This window comes from Motacilla alba, chromosome 29 (genome assembly GCF_015832195.1).
Source record: "Motacilla alba alba isolate MOTALB_02 chromosome 29, Motacilla_alba_V1.0_pri, whole genome shotgun sequence".
NCBI classification, from domain to species: Eukaryota; Metazoa; Chordata; class Aves; order Passeriformes; family Motacillidae; genus Motacilla; species Motacilla alba.
The window spans coordinates 1991126-2014074 of NC_052044.1; the positions used below are offsets into that span (position 1 = coordinate 1991126).

At 60.9% G+C, this 22949-nt stretch overlaps 1 protein-coding gene across 4 annotated transcripts in view; it reads left to right on the forward strand.

The window, feature by feature from the left end:
• Positions 1 to 22949, forward strand: part of LOC119712757 (cyclic AMP-dependent transcription factor ATF-7) — a 49509-nt gene that overhangs the window by 13388 nt on the left and 13172 nt on the right. The window contains exon 1 of one of the 4 annotated variants that reach the window (XM_038164372.1): positions 6937 to 7064. The exons of the other annotated variants lie outside the window; for them this stretch is intronic. Coding sequence (XP_038020300.1) covers positions 7017 to 7064 — 48 coding nt within the window. The 5' untranslated portion in view covers positions 6937 to 7016. Of the gene's footprint in view, positions 1 to 6936; positions 7065 to 22949 lie in introns of those variants that run through there. 4 annotated transcript variants of the gene reach the window in all.

Below are 22949 nucleotides of genomic sequence, written 5' to 3' on the forward strand. Positions count from 1 at the left end.
CCTTGAGCCGGGCCGGAGGGTGGAACCCAGGGGAGTTTGGGATGGGAATCCCCCTGGCATTGGGAAATGGGGAACTTGGAGAGAGGAAGCCCCAGCGGGGTGGGGTCCAGCTGAGCTTTAGTGCCCCTCCTGAGGAGGGGAACGGCCTGGAGAGTAACCCTGGGAGCTGCTGGCAGCATCCCGGGCGAGGCAGCCGGGACTGGAAGGGCTGGGGCTGAAGGGCTGGGGCTGCTCTGGGACAGGGCTGCTCTGAGGCTGCTCTGGGCTGGGGCTGCTCCAGGCTGGGGCTCCCCGGGCCAGGCCCCGTGCCCACGGCGTGGTTCCGTGTGCCAGGGAAGGAGCTCTGCCTTGCCTTTGGCTTTGGACTCGTTTTCTGCCGCGTCCCACGTGATGCTGCTGCGCCTCTGTTTGGATTTATTTATCCTCCGACTTTCTTCAGGCCTTCTTTTTCTTTCCCTTCTTTTTTTTCCCCTTCTTTTTTTCTCTTCTGCTTTTTTTCTATTCTCATTCCTGGCATTAGGAATCGAGGCCAGATTTCCCAAACTGCTCTTCCCCCCTCCTTCAGCGCCGAGCTGTGCTGCAGCCAGGGAGGAAAGGTTGAAGGTGCTGAGGAATTCCCAAGGGATGCTCCCCTTCCCTGGGCTTGTCCCTCACCTTTCCTTTGTTTTCCCTGTTTTTTTGGCATCTCCCAGTTCCCAAAACCTGCCAGGACCTCTTTAGGGTGCTGGTGCTCCATCCCATAAAGCTCCACTTGGGGTTCTGAGAACTCCTGTGGGGGAATGGGGGCTTTGCTGCCCGCCAGAGCACAGCTCGAGCCATGGCTGCAGCACCTGGCCTTTCTGCAGACCTCTTCTGCAAACCCTTTTGCCTGGAGCATTTCTCCATCCCCTCGGATTTTTAGGGCTCATGCATCAGTGGCACCCTAAAAGCCTCCGAAAGCTGAATAAAGGGAAGCGCCCGGGTGGGATGGGATAATAACAGGCGGGACAGAACGTTTGTATGTCACTGTGGGGGCTCCGTTATTTGGGTTCGTGGGCAGGGTTTTTATCGAGGTGCTCGTTCTCACCCCAGGCTCTCCCGCTCCTCGCAGCCCTGACTTTGCTCTTCCCTTCACACCATCCACACACGTCGGCAGGGAAAATATGTTCCAGCTCAGCTCGGGGCTCTCATGCCTCGTTTGCAGCAGCTTTCATTGAAACAAGGGCTCTGAAGTGGTGAAATAATTTCAGGAAATGGGACTCCAGTTTCTGGGTCACTCAGGCATTTCCGAGGTAAAATACTGCGCTCTGCGAGGCCGCCGCGGCTTTGGTGTAATTACCGGGCCGGGTGAGGAGCAGCGGCTCTCGAGGCCTTCCCTTCCTCCCGTAAAGCTGAATTATTTCCCTGCGCTGCCGTAGATCTCGGCAGTGCCGAGATGGATCGCCCCGGCGCCGAGGCCACCCCGGATCCTGCCTGGGAAATCGCTGCTCGGGGAGGAAAGGTTTTCCTGGAGCAATTTGGGCTGCGGGGCCGTGCTTTGTGCCGGGGTCAGGCACAGGTCATGCCCTGGGGGCAGCCTGAGCTCCAGGTCTGGTGGCTCCAGGAGCTCCTGGAGGTGGCTCGGAGCTCTGGAGGCTGCCACGAGCTCCTCGGGGATGCTCAGAGCTCCCAGGGACCACTCGGAGCTCCTGGAGTCTGCTCCGGCCTCAGGGACTTCCCTGCGGCTCCGAAGGTCCCAGAGCCACCAGCTGCCACCAGCAGGGCCCAGACGCTCCCGAATCCCTGTCCAGGCGCTCTGGCTGAGGCCGGGGTCAGTGTCTGGCTGTGCTTTGCGGTGACAGGACGGTGACAGTGCCCCTGTCCCTTCCCAGAGCTCCTGGGGTTGCTCTGCAGCCCCTCTGCTCCTGGAGAGCCCCGGGACCCACGGTGGGCTCACCTGAGGGCCAGGTGAGAGCCCCTGACAGGAATGGGGCACCCCAAGGCTGCTCTAGGGCGCTTCCCAGCAAGAAATGAGGCTTTGCACATCTCTGGCACCCTGGGGCGATGAGGTTTTGGCTTTTTGGGGATCCTCTCGGAGCCCGAACACCCAGAAAGGTGCAGCCCGAGGGAGCTGCTGGGACTTGGCTGAGGCTTCTGGTTAAACACCCTGTGGCTGGGGGGGATTTGTTTCCAGCGAATTCCCTGCCAATATTCCAGTTTATACAGTTGGGTTTGCTTTGCTTTGTCAAGCCCACGGAGCGTGAGGGTGTTGTGCCTCCAGAGCAGGTTTTATAGCCCGGGCTCTTGGCCTCCTTTCCTACACGACAATTTTAAGCTCTCGCAGCTTTTTGGTTGCAAAGCAAACACTCTCCCTCCTTCCCTCACACCCCAAAATAACTTGAAAGTCGGAGTTTGGGCCCAAGAGCCGCCCGGGGGGGGCCTCTCCCTGTAAAACTGAAAGTCTTTCGCAATTTCCATGGGTGGATCCGGGCGGGGAGAGCTCCGGGCACCCCGAGGGGCAGGAGCAGCGCTGGGAGCAGCCCCAGCCCGGTGTGGGCAGCTCCAGACAGCTCTGGGGGACAGGAGCAGCCCCTGGAGCAGCCCCAGCCCGGGGTGTGCAGGTCGTTCTGGGGGGCTGGAGCAGTCCCTGGAGCAGCTCAGTGTGTACAAATCGTTCTGGGGGGCCGGAGCAGCCCTGGGAGCAGCCCCAGCCCGGTGTGTGCAGATCGTTCTGGGGGGCTGGAGCAGCCCTGGGAGCAGCCCCAGCCCGGTGCCAACAGCTCCGGCTCACCCCGAGGTCCCACGGCAGCAGGGATGAGGTGCCAGCCTGGCTCCACAAAGCAGGTGGGACCCCACTCCCGCTTTTCCCTTGGTTTTTGAAGGAACAGCTCGAGCTGTTGGTTGTTCCCTCGCGTGAGGGGGATCACGGCGCTCACAGTCACCCCCAGGCTGGCACCCGGAGGGCACAGCGAGCCCTGGCCAGGACGGGGCTGTGTCCCTGCCCTCTCAGGGTGGCCCTGCTGACCCCAGCCCGTCCGAGGCTCGGGAAGCTCAGGGCTGGCCACGACTGCCCTCAGGAAAACCACGGGAGCCTTTTCTGGCCGGCCTCGGAGCACTCTGCTTCCTTCCTCGAGTTTTCAGGGGAAACCTCGGAGGTTCTGGACAGCCTGGGGACAGCCTGGGGGGCACAGCCTGGGGGACAGTCTTGGGGCACAGCCTGGGGGACAGCTCAGGGGCACAGCCTGGGGACATCCTGGGGGGCACAGCCTGGGGACAGTCTTGGGGCACAGCCTGGGGGACAGCTCAGGGGCACAGCCTGGGGACATCCTGGGGACATCCTGGGGGGCACAGCCTGGGGGACAGCCCAGGGGCACAGCTTCCTTCTCCCGGGCTGGAAATGGCAGTCAGGCTGCCTCCCCTCCCTGCTGCTCCCCCAGAGCGATTCGGGGCTGGCACTGGGGGTTTGTGTGTTCTCCTGGAAGCCAGAGGCTGCTCCAGCCATCCATAATGATCTCGTTTATTGTGGCTCTCCCTGCTCTCCCCCTGCCCGTGCTCGGGGCTGGGCCGGTGCCTGGAGCGCCGTTTGTGTTTGAATGGGTTTGTTTGTGCTCCTGGCACGGCTCCCGGGCTGGCAGGGCCGCCCAGAGGAGCTGGGCTGGCCTGGCCAGGAGTTAACCCCACGGAGCTGGGCTGGCACTCGCTGGGCTCAGAGTTAACCCCACGGAGCTGGGCTCAGAATTAACCCCTCGGAGCTGGGCTGGCACTCGCTGGGCTCAGAGTTAACCCCACGGAGCTGGGCTCAGAATTAACCCCTCGGAGCTGGGCTGGCACTCGCTGGGCTCTGAGAATCAACCCCATAATGGGGTTTTATGCCCAAACTGCCCCAAAAAGCACGCAGCCTTTGTGCCAGCTCGTTCTGTCCCCCTCCATCGCTGCTCTCCTGCTCTCCACACCAGCTCAGGGCACGGGCTCAGCCCAGGCGGGAGCTCCTGAGGGTGGGCTGAGGGAGCCAGGGGAGCCCTGCCTGCCCCCTGCCCCTTCCCTGGGCATAGCCCCGCTCTCCTGCAGCTCCCCCTGGCCCAGCCTGTGCCAGCAGACGGGTTTTGTGCCTCTTCAGGCCGAGCCTATTTTTAGGAGGTGGCTCTCGCAGCCCTGCTGGTTTTGCTTCGTGGTTGGTGCGGCCCTCAGCTTTAATTTTGTGGTCACATTAATGTGAAGTTTGTCCTCATGGTTTACGGGCATAACCCAGAATTGTGGTGGTGCTGGTAGGGGAGAGAGTGATCCCAGCTGGAAAAGGGATCCCTGCTGGAGTGGGATCTGTTATTGAAAGGATCTGTCCTGGAAAGGGATCTGTTCTGGAGAGGAATCTCCAGGATAAAGCATTTGCTTTATCACAGCTTTGTGAAATCCTGCTGTAAAAATATCCTAAAATGTCCTGGAGAGGGATCCCTGCTGGCACAGAGCAGTGTCTGCATCCCCACGAGTGTTTTTCGGGGCCTGCAGTATTCCCAGTGCAATTCCCAGTGCACTTCCAGTACAGTTCCAGTACAGTTCCCAGTGCATTCCTGCCCACCCTGCAGTGCCCAGATGCGAGTGTGGGCACCAGCATTCCTGCAGCGCAGTCACGTGCCAGGACAACAATAGAACCTTATTTTTAGAGCATTTCCCAGCTCTGTGCCCAGCATTCAGCAGGGCTGAGGTCCAGGGAGTTCCTTCCGCCTTCACGCTGAGGTTTAAGGAAAGGTGATTTTTGTTGTTTTGTGGTGTTTCCCTGGGGATTTGAGGTGCTGCAGAAACCCAAGTGGTTTGCAGTGAGGGAGCAGCTGGCCACGGCGGCGTGGGACACCCCAGGGACGAGGGGCCAGCTGCTCCTGACTTTGGCAAGCCAGAAGAGACTCAGATTGCCAAATCCTGGCTCCCAGCCTCAGCTCCTTCTCCAACACAGCTGGAGCAGCTTCCCCATCCCAGGACGAGTGAGGGCAGGCCGGGTGGGATGGCTGTGGCGACAGAGCCAAGGCCAGCCCAGCTCTGGGTGTGACCCTGTGCCACCGGGCTGTCCCCACCCACGCACCCCGCTCCCGTGCAGGGCCCAGGGGCGTGGGGAGCACCTTGGAGGGAGAGCGGAGCCCGGGGGCTTTGGGGAGGTGGCATTTCCAGCCAGCCCAGGTGATCCGTGTGGGTCAGCAGGGCAGGGATCCCAGCCCGGCCTGGCTCGGGTGAAAATCCCCCTGGAGCTCCCCCAGAGCCATCTGCGTGTGCCTTTCCCCCTTCCCAAAGCATGCCAAGCCCATCCCGGCAGTGACATGCCAGCCCGGGGCTGCTGCCAGCACCCAATCAGCTCCTGCCTCGGCCTCTTCCTCCGGACAGGATTTATGGAGGGAATTTATCCCGGCTAAACGTGACATAAATCTGAGCACACGCGTGCGCATCCCGCGCGCTGCGCAGCCCAGAGCGCCTGGAGCCTGCTTTGGGAATGGGGGGATCAGCTGGATCCTGCTTTGGGAACAGGGGGATCCTCCTGGGGCAGCTGGAGCCTGCTTTGGGAATGAGGGGAACAGCTGGATCCTGCTTTGGGAACGGGGGGATTCTCCTGACACAGCCAGGAGTGGCTGGATCCATCCAGAGTTCCGGTGTCACCTCAGGGCCTGGGTGGCATTTGTCCTTGCTGCTGTCCCCTGCTCTGCCACCTCCTGTGTCGCTTTTGGGATTTCTGGGGCCGTTCCTGCTGTTTGGGTGCCTTTGTTCCCCCTGGGCTGGGCAGGGCTTTGGCTGCCAGCCCGTGCCGCTGGTGACAGGGACATCTATCCCCATTCCTGTCGGTGACAGGGACATCTATCCCCATTCCTGTCAGTGACAGGGACATTTATCCCCATTGCTGTTTGCACAGCCCCCGGAGTTTGGCTCCATAAATCCAGCCCCAAACGCAGCCCCAGCCTCATGCTCTGTGGGATCACGGCTCCTCTCATCAGCCTCTGGGCCTCGCTGCCGTGGCTGGGGGGAGGATTCGCCTCCTGCGGCAGAAAATCACCGGTTCTGTTCATTTCAGCAGCTCATTGATTCCTCTCCCAGGGAGCAGAAGCTCCTGCTGCTCTCCCTGCCACATTCTTGGAGCTCTTTCTCACACAGCTCCTAAAAATACCAACCCTGGGGGCTGCAGTGTGAGCCCTTCTCCCCGGCATTCCAGCCCCGCTCGGAGCAGGAGGCGCCGGGAGCCCCCCGGAGCAGCCCCCCGAGGGGACAGCACTTGCTTTATCACATTCGTGAAATGCTGCTGTGACAGTATCAGTGCGGGGACGAGGCGGCCGTTGCTTCTCCAGTTTGAGACTGGGGGGGAGGGTTTTACTTTATTTACTCTTATTTTTTATTAATGAGAACAGCTTCACTTGTAGCATAATAGGAGTGAGTGTTTTGTTATCCTTGGCTGTAATCCGTGATAAACTGCCCCTGCCATCAGCCTTGTAGTTTACCCACTGGGGAGCCCGATTATTGCCTTGTAAAACGGAGCACCACTCCTATAATCCCTTAATTAATTAAATGACAAATTTTAGTTCTCTCCCATTGAAAATATAACCGGTGCAGAGAGAGGCCGTGGATTTATTGGATGGCTGCTCGCTCGCACTTTGTTTTCTGTGGATTGCCACTGTCCCTGCTGATTTGTTTGTGTGGGGGGGATTCCTGGGCTGGTCCAGGGCTGGCTCTGAGGATCCCCGGGGGTCCCAGGACATTCCCTGAGCCCCAAAACACCGAGGGGGGACAAGCAGGGCCGTGCTGGGGGCGTTGTGCTGCTGCCCCTCTGCAGGGCTGCGCATTGTCCCCACCCCAGGAGGTGACACCGAGCTGCAGGAGGTGACACCTCTGGGTGACGCTGGAGCCACGGAAGCTCCCCCACCTTTCCAGGTTCCCTTGCAGCTGTAAAAACCCCCCAGTCCCTCCCAAATCCTAAACCTGGGCTGGGATGATTCCACCGCAGCAGAGGGGCAGCTCCCGCGGGTGCTCTGGGGAGTTTGGGGGCTGTTTAAGGATTTCTCTCCCTTCTCTGCTCCCCAGGCTGCTGCAGGATGGGTGACGACAGGCCCTTCGTGTGCAGCGCCCCGGGCTGCGGACAGGTACGGCCTGCGCCGGCTGGGGCTGCTCGGGGGGCTTGGGCTGCTTTGGCTTTGGGGTTTGGGGTTTGGTTTAATGGGATTTTGGCTGCTTTGGCTTTGGGCTTGGGGTTTGGTCTCATGGGATTTTGGCTGCTTTGGCTTTGGGGTGTAATGGGATTTTAGCTGCTTTGGCATTGGGGTTGAATGGGATTTTGGTTTAACGGGACTGTGGCGGGTCTGTCCCCAAAGCAGAGCGCTCTGAGCTGCTTTTCCGGGGGATCCTGGGGGAAGAGCAGCCCCCGGGATCTGCGGGGTGCAGACCCTGGCTGGGAGCTGCCAGCAGAACCCGCCCGGGCCGGGGCTGACTCCTGTGCCACGGCCTGCCCTGGGCTGTGCCCCCGCTCTGCTCCCAGGGGATAAACCCACGGCCCTCCAGGGCCAGGAGGCTCCGAGTTCCTCCTCTGGAGCAGCTGGGAATGTGACAGGTGACGGGAGATGGTCCCCAAAATGCTATTTTGGGATGGGCTTCTTCCCGTGCCCCGAGGGAATTCCTCCTCCCTGGAGCTGCTGCGGAGCTTCCTGGGATCAGAGAGGTGGGGGAGGCTCATCCTCCTGCGGCCTCACCTCCCCATCCCCTTTTCCTCCCGTTTCCAGGGAGAACGCTGCTCCCATCCCCTTTTCCTCCTGTTTCCAGGGAGAACGTCCCAAAGCTGAGCTCGGGGGCTCCCTGGCACTTGGTACTGGGAGGAACTGGGGGATGATGGAATTGCTGCTGGGGCTGGTTTAGTGGGATCTGCTGGACACTGGGGGATCATGGAACTCCTGCTGGTTTAAAAACACATATTTAGGGTGTCCCAGCTTTCTGGTCATTGTGGCACGACCCTCACCCAGATCCTTCCCTCCCCCCTTGCAGGTGAACTTCCTCCTTTTGCCTTTTCTTTTTTTTTTCTTTTCTTTTTTTTTCTTTTCTTTTTTTTTTGGGAGGCTGCTTTTTATCTGAAACTTCTTTGCCTGTGAAATTGTGCAGGCCATTTATAAAATGTATTAGCTGTGTTTGAGCACTTAATGGTGTGAGCCCTTCAATCACACAGCCCTAAAATCGGCTTCAAACAAGCAATTAAGGCAAACAACAATGTATTTAAATTTAATCTCCCACAATCTCCCACAAATGACATATAAAGGTGGCTGCTTCCTCCTCTGGCTGTTCCAGCCTGCTGCTTATGGGTAATTCCGACAATTCCTCATGTTAATATGGAAATGCTGGAATCCTGGTAATTCCGAGCGGGGTGATTCATGGGGATCCAGCCTGACCTCGCGCCTGCTTTTCCCAGAACGTCCTTCAGAGCAGGGCAGGGCTGGCATGGGATGGGGATCCGGGGCTGGCGTGGGCATCCAGGGCTGGCGTGGGGATCCAGGGCTGGCATGGGATGGGGATCCAGGGCTGGCTTGGGATGGGGATCCGGGGCTGGCCTGGGCATCCAGGGCTGGCATGGGATGGGGATCCAGGGTTGGCATGGCGTGGGGATCCAGGGCTGGCATGGGATGGGGATCCGGGGCTGGCATGGCATGGGGATCTGGGGCTGGCATGGCGTGGGATGGAATGGGGGATCCAGGGCAGGGCCAGCAGGGATGGGATAGGGGAATGTCCTGGGGTCACTGTGATTTGCCTCAGCAACTGCTTCCATCCCTCTGTAGCTGACACCAGCCCCATCTTTTATGCCCTAAACCCCTTTTCCCTCCTTTTCCCTCCTTTTTCCTCCTTATTTCCTCATTTATCTCCTCCTTTTCCCCTCCTTTCCCTGTTTCCATGCAGGAAGAGCTGCTGAGGGCAGCGAGGAGGGCACCCGAAATAGGCGAGCAGCCCGGCTGCGTGTGCCGGGGGTGCAGCGGGCTGTAAACATGTTTGGGGTTGCCAGGGCTGCCGGGGGTGTTATTTTGGGATCCTCCCAGCTCTGTGTCCAGCTGCCTCGCAGCAAGCTGCAGATCCCAGCCCAGGTCGGGTGTCCGGAGCCTCCCCGCAGGGACAGGTGGAGAATTCCCCACTCCCTGAGCTGGGAACGGGGCTGTTCCTGCCCCGGGGAGGGCAGGGGGAGCTGGAGCAGCCCCTGCCCCCAGAATGGCCCTGGGAGGCACAGGGGGAGCCTGGAGCCAGGATTGCCTGGAGAAATCCAGCGGGTGCTGTCACCCCCAAAGCTCTCAGTGCTGGGTGCTGCTGATCACCCCAAAGCTCTGAATTCTGGGTGCTGCTGATCACCCCAAAGCTCTCAATTCTGGGTGCTGCTGATCACCCCAAAGCTCTCAATTCTGGGTGCTGCTGATCACCCCAAAGCTCTCAGTGCTTGGTGCTGCTGATCACCCCAAAGCTCTGGGTGCTGGGTGCTGCTGATCACCCCAAAGCTCTGGGTGCTGGGTGCTGCTGATCACCCCAAAGCTCTCAGTGCTGGGTGCTGCTGATCACCCCAAAGCTCTCAATTCTGGGTGCTGCTGATCTCCCCAGAGCTCTCAATTCTGGGTGCTGGGTGCTGCTGATCACCCAAAGCTCTCAGTTCCGGGTGCTGGGTGCTGCTGATCACCCCAGAGCTCTCAGTTCCAGCCACTCTGGGGGCTGAGAGCTCGGACTGGGGTGTTGCCCAGCTTTGGGCAGGGGGCACCTCGTTCATTTGGGAATGAAACCTTCAGGTTTGGGGGGATTGGGAATGAAACCTTGAGGTTAGGGTGAATTTGGGCACTGCTGTTGGAACTGGGAGCTGTTCCCAAGCTCTGTGCAGTGGGACAGCTCCACCTCATTAATTAGGAAATTAAACCTTCGGCTGGCTCATTAAGGCACCCAGAGCACAGCTCTGGAGCTGGGGGGGTTCCTGGCTGCCTCAGGGGTCTCCGGGAGGTTTCCCCACGTCTGGCTCCGTCTCCCCCCTGGGAAAACGGCCCCAAAGCCCCCCAGGGACCAGCAGAGCCACCCTGGGGTGCTCCAGGCTCTCCTGGGCATCCTCGGGGAGGAATTTCCCTGTTAATGACCCTGTTTGGCCACTCCTGCTGCCCAGGGCAGCACCAGGGCTGCAGTATTGAATATACTGAATACACTGAATACACTGAATACACTGAATACACTGAATACACTGAATATACTGGATATACTGAATATACTGGATATACTGAATGTATCGAATATATTGAATGTATTGAATATACTGAATATACTGAGCAGGGAGCACGGCTTCCTCAGCCCTGCCCTCCGCAGCGTTTCCCTTTACAGGGCACACAAATCATCCCTCCAGCCCTCCTTCCAGAGCTCCAGTTATCCAGGCCATTTCCTCAGACAATCGTTTGCTTTTTAAACCCCCCCTTAATTTACCAATTTATTCCCCTAAACCCTTGCTCAGAGGTGCTGCTTTGTGCGGCGTCCAGAAACGCCGAGCCCAGAACTTTTCACGAGGCCAGAAAATGATTTTTTTTCCCCTCTCTCTTCTTGCTGGTTTATTGTATCCTCTTATCTTGTCATATAATAGAAATAATGTTTATGGCGTCGAGCCTCAGCATCACTTGGCATTTAACCAACCTCAGAAGCAGTTTATTGCTTTGTATACTCTGCTGCCATGGCCATTATCCCTTAAATCTCTATTGCCCGGTAATGGATGAGGCCCGGGCTGCTGCTGCCATTGGCCGAGCTGGGCTCTGGGGCCGGCCGGCCCAGCCAGGGGCGTTGTTCCCTTTGTGGGGTCTGCAGAGGGGGGGCGGCCTTTCCCCTGCCGGGCGGCACAGAGCTGCTCGCCCTGGCACTGCTGTGGGGTGGCACCGTGCCCCTGGCCTCGGCTGCTCCGGGGAGTCCTGTGTGGGGTGTCCCGTGTGGGGGGTCCCGTGTGGGGTGTCCCGTGTGGGGTTCCCAGTGTGGGGTGTCCAGTATGGGGTTTCCAGTTTGGGATTCCCAGTTTGGGATTCCCAGTTTGGCGTTTCCAGTTTGGGGTTTCCAGTTTGGCATTTCCAGTTTGGGGTTTCCAGTGTAGGGTTGCCAGTGTGGGGTTTCCAGTCCAGTTTCATCCCACGGCCAGCAAGGCACCAGTTCCCCCAGTACCAGCCTGATCCTGGCCTGGGAGCAGCTCCTGTGGCAGCAGCTGCAGGAGCTGCACTGGTGGGAGCTGCTGCAGGAGCTGCACTGGTGGGAGCTGCTGCAGGAGCTGCAGGGGTGGGAGCTGCAGGAGCTGCAGGGGTGGGAGCTGCAGGAGCTGCAGGGGTGGGAGCTGCAGGAGCTGCAGGGGTGGGAGCTGCAGGAACTGCAGGGGTGGGAGCTGCAGGAGCTGCAGGGGTGGCAGCTGCAGGAGCTGCAGGCCCTGCACTGGTGGCAGCTGCAGGAGCTGCAGGGGTGGCAGCTGCAGGCCCTGCACTGGTGGCAGCTGCAGGCCCTGCACTGGTGGCAGCTGCCGCAGGGCTGCGGGGGGCAGCGGGGCTGGCTCCGGGAGCTCTGGGGCTCCTGGCAGGAAAGGAGGAATTGGATTCATTTGGGCCGTAACTCCTGGGCTGTCAGCAGGGCCCCGCCGTCTCCCCCACCTCTCGCCCAAGGTATTTTTGGAGGTGGGGAGGGGGAAGGCTAATTTTGAATAATAATAAGCTTGAGAAGGCATCTGAAACCAGTAAACGTTTATTTTTTACACTCCTATAACTTAAAAACGGCCAAACCAATTTAAACCAAATTGGATAATAAAAAATATTGCTCCTAGGCTGAGCCCCTGTTTGCCAAGTTCCAGCCTAGAATGAATTTTTATGGCCAAATTATAAACCCCCTAGAAATGAAGGTTTAAAATGGAAATGTTGACAGACCTTTAACTACAAAAGCACCGCAATAGAACTTCTTTTTTTCTAAAATGGCTGGTTTAAAATATAATTAAGACTTAAATATTATTTAATAGCAGCATTTCCTGTAAGTTAAAATCTTTATCATTCCTCTGGCCGGGATTCCTTGGCAGTTCTTGGAAGCGTTCTGTGGCGGGAGCACGGCCTCGTCTGTCACTCGGGGCTGGACACGGGGCTGGGCAGGGTCCTGGATTCGGGCTGGACACGGGGCTGGGCAGGGTCCCACATTCCAGCCGGGAGCCGGGGCCAGCCACAGTTTCCCGAGGCTCTGCGGGGCACCAGCCCCGGGTCGTGTCCTGGGGAGAGCGAGCGGCGCTGATCATCCCGGGCTGGTGACCCCGCGGTGTTCCCAGCCCTGCCGGGCCCCTGGGCACAGCGGGATGAGCTGGGAGCGAGCCGGGAATGAGCTGGGGATGAGCTGGGAAAAGCCGGGATGAGGCTGGAAAAGCTGGGAATGAGCCGGGAAGAGCCGGGACGAGACTGGAAGCTCGGTGGTGCCGCAGTGTCCTTGCAGGGAAGGATTTCTGCTGCAGAGCCCTGCTCAGGCTGCTCCCTGCTCCCTTCCCGAGGGGTGCACGGCTCATCCTGGCCCCGTGCTGGGGAACACCATCAGGGAAGGTTCCTTTCTCTTGGGAACACCATCAGGGAGGGTTCCTTTCTCTTGGGAACGCCATCAGGGCTGCAGAAATCCCCTACAGGAGCTGGGCCGTGCCCTCCCAGGGGGTGGCTCCTTCTGGTTTGGATTTGAGACGTTCACAGCCACGGAGTTCCGGCTTTGGGCAGAGGGAGCTGAGCCAGCTCCTCACCTGGAGCTCTGCTCTGTCCCAGAAATGCAAATTGTGCTGCCAGGGCTGAGCCAGCCCCGGGCTGAGCCAGCCCCGGGCTGAGCCAGGCTCGGGCTGAGCCAGCCCCGGGCTGAGCCAGGCTCGGGCTGAGCCAGGCTCGGGCTGAGCCAGCCCCGGGCTGAGCCAGGCTCGGGCATTTCTGGTGCTCGTGGGCTCGAGGGGAGCAGAAGGCGGCTCTGAACCGAAGCTGGAGCCCGAGCCTGGCTCGGAGCTGGGCCTGGGCTGGCTTTCTCTCGGGAACTGCAGATGCTGCGTGCTGTTTGTCCCTAAACCCCTCAGAAACGGGGCCGGGGCCGTGGGGGCTGCCTGGCCGGGGAGGGAGGGGTCCCGAAGCCAGAGCTGCCAAACCCTCGGGGTCTGAGCTTTTCCTCCCCCCGAGCTCTGGGTGTTTTCCTGGCAAGTGCGATATTTCCCGGTGTTAAACCCTGCATTTTGAAGTCAAGGCTGTTTGGTTTTGAAGCCTCGCTCGCTCCCTGCCTGCTGCTCTGAGACAACTGTAAATCCTTTTTATTTTACTGTGAGAACAAATCACTTATTCCTCGGAGCAGCAGCTCTGACAAAGACCTCGTTATCGGCATCGCGGATATCCCAGCATCAGCCCCGCAGCAGGGACGGGGCTGGCAGGGAAAAGGATTTATCCAGCCCTCAAAAAGCTGCCTGAGTTCGCAGGATTTTCTGTAAACTTCTTGTCTAAAATCCAGCCAAGCTGTCACTTCACGGTTTAAAAACCCCATTCTGCAGGAGGAGGGGTCCGTGCGGGGTTCGGCCCCTTCCCCGCTGCCGAGGAGGACTGGCAGCTTTCCCCGTGCCCTGCTTTTATTCAAACAGCCAGATAATCGGGCTGTGGCTCCCGAGCCGCTCCCCCGCTCGCTCCCTGCCCGAAATCCGCCCTTTTTCTCCCAAGGATGCTTTGTTGGCTGCGGAGGCCGCTCCGCCCCTCTGCGGCAGCCGCGGGATCCATGCGGCTCCGGCAGCGGGGCACTGGCAGCGCTGGGGAGGCTGGGAGCACTGGGGATACTGGGAATACTGGGAGCACTGGGGATACTGGGAGCACTGGGGATACTGGGAATACTGGGAGCACTGGGGATACTGGGAGCACTGGGGATACTGGGGGCACTGGGAGCACTGGGAATACTGGGAGCACTGGGGATACTGGGAGCACTGGGGATACTGGGGATACTGGGAGCCCTGGAGCGCGGGCAAACAGGACGCAGCGTGTCCTGACGCCAGGGGCCAGGACTGTCGGCAGCAGGGTGAAAAGCGCCTTGGATTGCTGTGTTTCTGGAGAAACGTGTGGGATTTTCACGCGGGTGTTTTTTACTTAACGTTATTTTTTTTGCTGACGTTTTCGCCCTCAGTTTCTCGCTGCTGTGTGTGAGAGCCTTTCTTGGGGTCGGGTTTGGGGTCGGTAAAAGGGGCTCAGGGTTCATAAGGGGGGTCCGGGGTCCATAAAGGGGGTTCGGGGTCCATAAAGGGGGTTCAGGGTCCATAAAGGGGGTCCGGGGTTCGTAAAGGGGGTTCAAGGTCCATAAAGGGGGTTCAGGGTCCATAAAGGGGGTTCGGGGTCGGTAAAGGGGGTTCAAGGTCCATAAAGGGGGTTCGGGGTCCATAAAGGGGGTTCGGGGTCCATAAAGGGGGCTGGAGGAGCGGGGGGGGCGCTCAGGCTGGCTCTGCGTCCTCCTGCACAAAGGGCTGGGGCTGGAGGGGCTCGGCAGAGTTACAGAACCACATTTGGGGTTTTCCTGGAGAGCAGAGCCCGGGCCGAGCTGCAGCGTCCCCGCGAGTCCCGGGGCCGAGCGGGGCCGGCGCTGCCCCGGCTCCGGGCTGCCTTTGGCCGGGCGCGGTCCCGGTGCGCGGCGCGAAAGCGGAGCTCGGGCTGGCTTTGGCTGAGCGCGGCTCGGGCTCATCCCGCCGCTCGGTCCTGCCTGAATCCCGGAGCCCCAGCGCCAGTTTAACACCTGCTTAATACCGCGGCTTCCTGCTGGGCTCAAGCGATTTTTTTTTTTTAATATGCCGGATTAAAACAGTAAAAACATTAACGTCCTAAAATTCCCGCAGGGAATAGAGATGCAGACAGCAAAGATTTGTGCGAGAGGGGCTGGGCTGGGCTGGCTGGGCTGGGGGGGCTTTGCGGCAGCGCACAAGGAGCTGCGAACCGGGAGCGCCCCTGGGGCAGCCGCGGAGGGTTTGGGGTGTTTGTCCTTGGGGTGTTTGTAAACAAAATCCCGGGGAGGGTCTGCGGGGCCGCTTGCTGGTCACCGGGACGATGGCCAGGAGCTCAGAGCGCCGCCCCGGCTGCAGGCGAGGGGGCAGAGCCGTGTCCGAACCCCCTCGTGAGGCGAATAAAGCCCCAGAGGAGCGGGCGGGTGATCCCAGCCCGGCGGCCACGGGGGGAGCCGCAGATGTGGTGGCTGCGCTGATGCGATGGCTCCTGAGGGCTTTTCCCTCCCCTTCCCTTTTGTTGTGCGGCTCCGGCCCTTCCCCGCTGCGGCCGCCTGGCACCTGCGGAGTCACCCGGAGGTGATCCCCGTGCCCCGGGGTGCCCGGAATTCGGGAATGAGCCTTTCCCGATGCCCCGGGGTGCCAGGAATTCGGGAACGAGCCTTTCCAGGTGCCCTGCAGTGCTGGGAATTCGGGAATGAGCCTTTCCTGGTACCCTGCAGTGCCCAGGACTCGGCCATGGCTCTGGGTTCAGCCCAGCTCGTGTCTCAGGTTCAGCCCCAGCTCATGTTTCGGGTTCAGCCCCAGCTCGTGGCTCTGGGATGAGCCCAGCTCGTGTCTCGGGTTCAGCCCAGCCCGTGTCTCGGGTTCAGCCCAGCTCATGGCTCTGGGTTCAGCCCAGCTCGTGGCTCTGGGATGAGCCCAGCTCGTGTCTCGGGTTCAGCCCAGCCCGTGTCTCGGGTTCAGCCCAGCCCGTGTCTCGGGTTTAGCCCAGCTCATGGCTCTGGGTTCAGCCCAGCTCATGGCTCTGGGTTCAGCCCAGCCCGTGGCTCTGGGGCCGGGGCAGGCGCTTCCAGCCGTGCTTTGCTGTCGAGCCCCTGCCAGAGCCGGGCTGGTGCTGCCGCAGAGCCCCGGCCTCTGCAGAGCTCCAGAGCAGAATTCCGACGCCTTCTGCTCCCTGCGAGGTTTTACTGCCTGCAGCCCAAGCGTGGGCAGGAGGAGCGGCTCAGACTCCTCAAGGATGGGTTTTGGTGACCTTGGCTTTGTGTTTCCACATCGCTGCACCAGCACCTCACCGTGGATGTGGGGGAAGCTGCTGGGAAAGGTTCTCCGGGCACCTCGGGGCTGTGTCTGCTCGGGGGCTGCTCGTGGGAGGGTTTGGGGCGGCCAGGACGTGATTTGGGAGCCAAGGGCAGCTGGGGGGCTCCAGCTTTTGCTTGGAATGATGTCGGGATTGTGTCGGCTCCCCGAGCCCAATCCTGTCTGTGCTCAAACCTCCCAGTGCGAGTCCCCAATGGGAAAATGGGAGAAAGGCAAGGAGCCTCTGCCACAAAAACCCGAGCCTGGCTGGGAAAACCCAGCAGCTTCAGAAAACCGACTGCAGACGATTTTGGGGGAAGAAAGAGGGATCTGGGAGCTGCGGGATGGAGTCAGTCGTGACTGGAGTCAGGGAGTGTGCCGGGAGAAACCATAAATCTCCGGGGAGAAGAGGGTCACTGAGAACCTCATCAGGGTGGGAGCAGCAGCTCCACGTTAATGTGCCCATAAATCCCCGTTCCGATAAAACAGGTGGCTCTTCCGAGAGGCAAAAAGAGGCAAACGCCGGGTTTTTGCTGCTGCTGCTGCTGCTCTCCTTTTTTAAAAGCTTTAATTACCGCAGTGCCGAGGCTGGGCGCAGGCAGGAGCCGGGAATGCGGCTGGATGGGGGAAGAGGGGCAGGGAAGCAGGGAAGGGAGCTGCAGGTTGGCCAGAATCTGCAGGGAGAGGCACAAAAATGGGTTTTTATGCAGGGATCGAGGGTGGCATGGATGGAAAATTCCTGGTGCTTTGGTGCTGGGGATGGGGAAGATGAAGGGACCTGCAAGGTGGGGAATGGAGCTCCAGGGAAGGTCAGGGAGCTCCATGAACAGGGGACAGGATTGCACTGGGCCGGCCTGGCCTGGGACACCTCAGGGGTGGAACACCCACAGCTCCCCTGGGCACCCAGGCATTCCTGCAGCTCGTTCCCAAAGTATCCCCAGAGGTCACTTTGCCCCCTGTTTCGTGCCTCTGCCACCCCTCAGGAATTCCCTCTGCCCGTTTTTGGGTTGTTTTAACCCCAGGCCCCCCTGGATCCGTGGGTCCCTGCAGCTTTTCCCTCCGTGCCGCCGTCGCAGGGGACAAACCCCAAACCTCAAACCTCTGAGTGACTCGAATTCTCTTTGTGTTTGACCTGCTGCCCTTCCCAGGCAGTTGCTGCTGCTGCTGCAGCTTCCCCAGGAGATAAATCCACACAAAAACCCCTTTTCCAGGCGATAAAGCCATCAGCAGAGGCTGCACTCCGTGAATGGGTGGGCACATTCCCAATATTGCGCTGAATTGAAGGAAATCACCATTCCAGGGCCTTAAAAAGCTGAATGGGGCCGTGGCATCCTCCGAGTGATTGTGGTGAGTCCCAAGGTCAAGGCTGAGTCACAGCCGAGCTCCCAGCCCAGCACGGGCACAGCCGCCCCCCTCGGAGCCCGCCTTTGGCTCAGGGCTTCTTTTGGGGTCCTGGCATTTGGGTTAGCATTTGTTTTAGGGTCATGGAGCGACATTTGGGTTAGGGCTTGTTTGGGTTAGGGTTTGTTTTAGGGTCCTGGAGCAGACATTTGGGTTAGGGTTTGTTTGGGTTAGGGTTTGTTTGGGTTAGGGTTTGTTTTAGGGTACGGAGCTGACATTTGGGTTAGGGTTTGTTTTAGGTTGCGGCATTTTGTTAGGATTCGGGGTCGTGGAGCCGACGTTTGGGGAAGGGCCGTGGCTGCCTTGGGGAAGGGGCTGTAACTGCCTTGGGGAAGGGCCGTGGCTGCCTTGGGGAAGGGGCTGTAACTGCCTTGGGGAAGGGCCGTGGCTGCCTTGGGGAAGGGGCTGTAACTGCCTTGGGGAAGGGCCGTGGCTGCCTTGGGGAAGGGGCCGTGGCTGCCTCGGGGAAGGGCCGTGGCTGCCTTTGCTGCCGGGCTCGCTCCGTGCGCGGCCCCGAGCGTGGGCTCCGAGCACGATGGAGCCTCCCCGCGTTCCGGGGCTGCCTGCGGCCAGCCGGGGACTGACGCTGGCCCAAGGTCACCCCTCGTGAGGGGCTGTGGCGCTGCCGGGCCGCGGGGCTGGCGGCGTGATTCACAGCCCGAGCGCATCCCCGGGGATGCGGGGCCGGCTCCGGAGCCGCTGACGCTCCCGCGGCGGCTCCACCCCTGCTCGCCCCGGCGATCGCCGCGGGGCCGCTCCCCGTGCCTCCCGTGGCAGCGCTAATTAACGCCCGGCTGTTAATCACCCGCGCTCGGATGGAGAGGAAAGCGGGGCTGCAGAACGCTCCGCCGTGCGGAGCTCGGGGGCCGCGGCGTGCCCGCGGGGTTCCGGGGCTACAAAACCCCATCCTGCGGGGTTCCGGGGCTACAAAACCCCATCCTGCGGGGTTCCGGGGCTACAAAAACCCATCCCATGAGGTTTTGGGGCTACAAAAACCCCATCCCGCGGGGTTTTGGGGATCCGCTCCGCGGGGCCAGCTGTGCCCAGCTGTGCCCGGGTGTGCCCAGGTGTGCAAACCACGGCGCTGCTCCCGCCCGGGTGCTCCATAACCCCACTCCTCCATCTGCTCCTTCCCCAAGCCCAGAGCTCGGGGCATTCCCTGGCTTCGGTGGTGAGGAATGGCACGGGATCGCCCCGTGCCCCGCGCTCCTGTCCCGGCTCCGCTCCCTGCCGCTCGGCTCTGCCCGGGGGGATTGCACCGAAATTCACGGGGAAGATGAAGAAGGGCCGCGGCATGCGGAGCGGGTGGAGGATTTTGCCCCGGACGTCCTTGGCTCCTCACGTACGGAGCCAGATGCTTCCTCCCCCCTGCCCGAACACCTGCATTCCAGGAGGGGGCTGTGCCTGAGAAGCCCTTTGGGATAAGCGAAGCCATAGAAATGTAAATGAAATTATTTACCTACTCCCAGTTAAACGCTCTGCCCTTCTGGCCAAGGAGGATCGCGGTGGGATGGGGTGGGCTCCAGAACCCGCTCAGCTCTTTGTGTAAAATTGCAGGGAACTTTGGGGAGCATCCTACCAAAAAAAAAAAAAAAAATTATCTGAGCAAACAAGGGAAAAAGGGAAAAAATCTCAATTTTGGTGCTTTGCACAGTGTTCCGTGGGGCTGCTGGGCCGGGGATCCCTCACCCAGCGCTGCCCAGAGCTTGATTATTATTGTTATTCCTCCTTTTTTTTTTTTTTTTTCCCACACAAGGAAGGACCCGGAATCAATCACGGAGCAGCATTTTAAAGGGAAAGGCAGAGACACAGCGTCCCTGGAGTCGCCAGAGCCAACAATGCCATTTCAGGGTTTAAATCTCGCTGCAGTTTTAGCTGGGGCAGCTGCAGGGGAGGAATGGCTCCAAATGCACCCCGGGCTCCTTGCCTGGAGCTGCTGGAGCCTTTCCGCGGAGCCGGCAGGAATTGGCTTTTCCTGCTGCCCGCGGCTCGGGGGGCTCGGGGGGCTCGGGATTCGGTTCTGGTGTGGGCAGGGCAGGGGGTCCCCTCTCCCGGCTCTTCCTCCCCTCCGGGTTTTCCCTGGGCTGTGGAACACGGCCCCGCCGTGGAGCCCGAGCTCTCCCAGCGCCTTTCCCGGTCTGCTCTTCCTTCCTGAGCTGCTCCTTCCAAACCTTCCCCCCTCCTCCTCCACCGCCCGGCAGGACCGGGATCGGAGCCGCTTCCCGTCCGTCCTCCGGAGCGGCCCCGCGCTCTGCCGGGCACCCCCGGGCACCCCCGGGCACCCCCGGGCACCCCCGGCCCCAAATCTGGGACAAACGGCTCCGTTCGGAAAAGGCGAGCGGACAAACGGCTCCCGCCGGCCCTCGAGCCGTGAATCGCTGCGGCTCGGGCGCTCGGGGCACATCAGCCGATGAATCCGGGCAGGAATCACGGCATTGCTCAGCTGGGAGATGGGGATGGAGCCGGGAGATGGAGCCGGGCCCGAGACAGCGCCGGGGTCACAGCACAGCGCAGCTCTGCGCTCACCCGGGACAGCCAGCCGGGGTCCCCCTGCCCCCGGGGCCACCCCGACCCCGCCGGGGCCACCCCGCGCCTGTGCCCGGCCAGCAGGGACTGGAGATGAGCTGGGAACGTTTCTGCAGCCGGGAAACCCAAAGCCAAAGCGTGGCAGCTTTTAAAGGCGGTGACTTTGAGCTCGGCTCGTGCTCGCCCTGCATCATTTCCCTCCCGCAGCGCAGTGCAGCCTCCTGCTGTCCCCTGTGTCCCCTCTTGTTCAGGTGTGTCAGGGCAGTGTCCCCGCGGGCACGGTGGCTCCAGCCTGTGACCAGGGTGGCTCCAGCCCCGTGGCCAGGGTGGCTCCAGCGCTGTCACCACGGTGGCTCCAGCGCTGTGACCAGAGTGGCTCCAGCCCCGTGGCCAGGGTGGCTCCAGTGCCGAGTCACGCTCGGAGCAGGGCTCAGCCTCCCCGCTGTGCTGACAGCTCGTTAATTAATTCCGTTAATTCCGCCCTGAGCGGCTCCGCAGCCCCCGCAGCCCCCCGGCTGCCCGAGCCCGGGAGCCTCGGTGCCGCCGCAGCCGCAGCCCGGAGTTCCACCGGGAATTGCGGCCCGGGAGCCGCTGGGTGCCGGGCTCCGAGCGGGACCGGCGAGGTTAACCCCAGTCCCCCATCCTGGGGCTGCGGCAGCTCCGCCTGCCCCCCCGCAGCAAACGGCGGCGCTCCGCAAGCCCGGCAAAGCCCCGGGCAGCCAAGCAAGCCCGTGTTGCTCGTGTTGCGCTCGTTAAACTGCCGGAGAAATCCCCGCCCGCCCGCCCGGGGCCGCGGCGGCAGCTGGCAGCATTGTGTGCCCTCACAGACGGGCTGCGGCGAGCGCATCCATCCCGGAGCTGTCACAGCCCGCTGGGGACCGAGCGACACCGCGGCTGCGACACCGCGGCTGCGCCCGGCCCGGCCCGGCTCGGCCCGGCCCGGCTCGGCGGGGAAAGCGCCGCGTTCGGGGCTGCAGGAGGCGGCTCCGGCCTGGGAAAGCCCGAGGGCCGGCTGGCAGCGCGCTCACCCTGCTCCTGTCCCTCGCCCCAAAGGCTTTACAGCCAACATCTTCTTTTTAATTCCGACACCCGCAAAATAGCAGCTGAAATAACCCTGCTGCATGTCAGCTGCTGATGGAAGGAGATTAAATATTAAAGCCAGTGCTGTGGCTTTAACTCATTCCATTTTTTTCCCTACTTTCCCCCCCTCCTCTCCCCCTCTGCTTCCCCTCTCCGTGTAAAATGACATGATTTAGAACCCAAGTGCCAGACTCAGCCTCTGGGTTTCGGCGTTTGGAAATGTGTGCAGAAAGATATATTGTGTCTGTGAGCATTTCTGCGCAGGGAAGGAGAGAGCTCCCGAGCTGTGAGCCCACATAAAGATGTTAAATAGAGCTGTAACGCGCGCCCGACGCACGGAAAGTGCCGGGGAAAAAAAAAATTAAGGGAAAAAAAAAATCCGGCAATGAAGGAAAATGAAAGATTAAAATAAACCTGGCGTTGGCGAGGCCGGGCTGGGGCTGGTGGGAGAGCCACGACCCTGCTCTGCACCTCCCGCTCTTCCCTCCCTGACCTAAAAATCACATTTATTTAGCACAAAACGGAGCGGGAGAATTGGGAACGTTCTTCTTTTTCATTTTCCCCCACCCCCGTCTCAGGTGCTCAGATTTCCGACGCCGCCCGCCTGCTAAATATTCATCCCAACCGCGCACGAAACCCGGGTTTATTTCCCTCGCTTCGCCCCATCCCAGCAGGGTCCCACCGCGAGCAGCCCCGTTCCATAACCCCAGGGATTTTGGGGCCAAACCCATGGAAAACGGGGGTGTCCCCTCCCCTGCAGGGCCCCTCGGCCGCCGCGTTCCGGGGCGCTGCGGGACCGGCGCCGCCCAATTCCCCAGTTCCCCAATTCCTTTGTTCTGAGCGTTTCGGGGTCGCCGGGATCTGTGCAAGCTCCTCGGACAAAAAGGGTTTGTGGGAGGCTGGAGCAGAGCAGCGGGGAGGAAAAACTGCCCAGATCAGGCAGATTTTGGCCGAGCTGTCTAGAAGTTTTATTTCGGGTTTATTTAGGGTTTGGTTACGGAGCGGAGCTGGGGGAGACGAGGCCCGGTCTGTTCCTGGAGTTCCACGGGCAAAAACCTCTTGGCTCTTCTCCCGCCAGCTCCGATTTCTCTGAATTTGATCCCAAATCGCGAGCGACCAGCACAGCACCTTGGGAGCTCTGAAGGACGCTCGGTGTGACCCCCTTGTCCTTGAGCCCAGGGAAGAGGGGCTGCGGTGGGCGGGCTCCAGGTCCTGGTGTCCCCTGCCACCGAGGGATTGTCCCCTGCCACCAAGGGATCGTTCCCTGCCACCGAGGGCAGGGATTGTCCCCTGCCACCGAGGGATCGTTCCCTGCCACCAAGGGATTGTCCCCTGCCACCGAGGGCAGGGATTGTCCCCTGCCACCGAGGGGAGGGATTGTCCCCTGCCACCGAGGGATTGTCCCCCCCTGTGCTGAGCTGGAAAACGCAGATTTATTTGCTAAACCAGCAGAGCCATCAATAAACCCGTGGAAAGGCCCCCGGTGGGTGTCACGCTCGAGCAGCCCCCAGGAGCAGGTGGCTCTGGGTGGGTTTGGGCTGGGGTGCCTGGGAGAGGGAGGGAAGGAAGGGGACGGGGCAGGAATGCGCCGCTGCTCTGCCGCTGCTCTGCCGCTGCTCTGCTGCTGCCGCTGCAGGCGCTGCGGAGCCCCGGCCCGTTTGTCGCAGTCTATTAGGAGAGACGCAATCCATCCTGAGCTTTACGGGGCTGTGCTTTAACCCCGTCCCTGCCTCTGCTCAGCCCTCCCTCCCGCCTTTGTCTGCCTTTCCCGGCCCCAGAGCCGGCCCCGAAGCCCTCCCGTGGGGTTTGGACCCTCCCTGCGGGGTGGGCTCGGTGCTGCAGCTCTCCCCGCAGGTGGGGTTTCGGGGGGGGGAGATGCTCCCCTCCCTCCCTCCATAGGAACTCTGGAGCTCAATCTCCAGGCCGGGGCCGGCTCTGCCTCACCCCACGCAGGAAGAGTTGCCCCAGT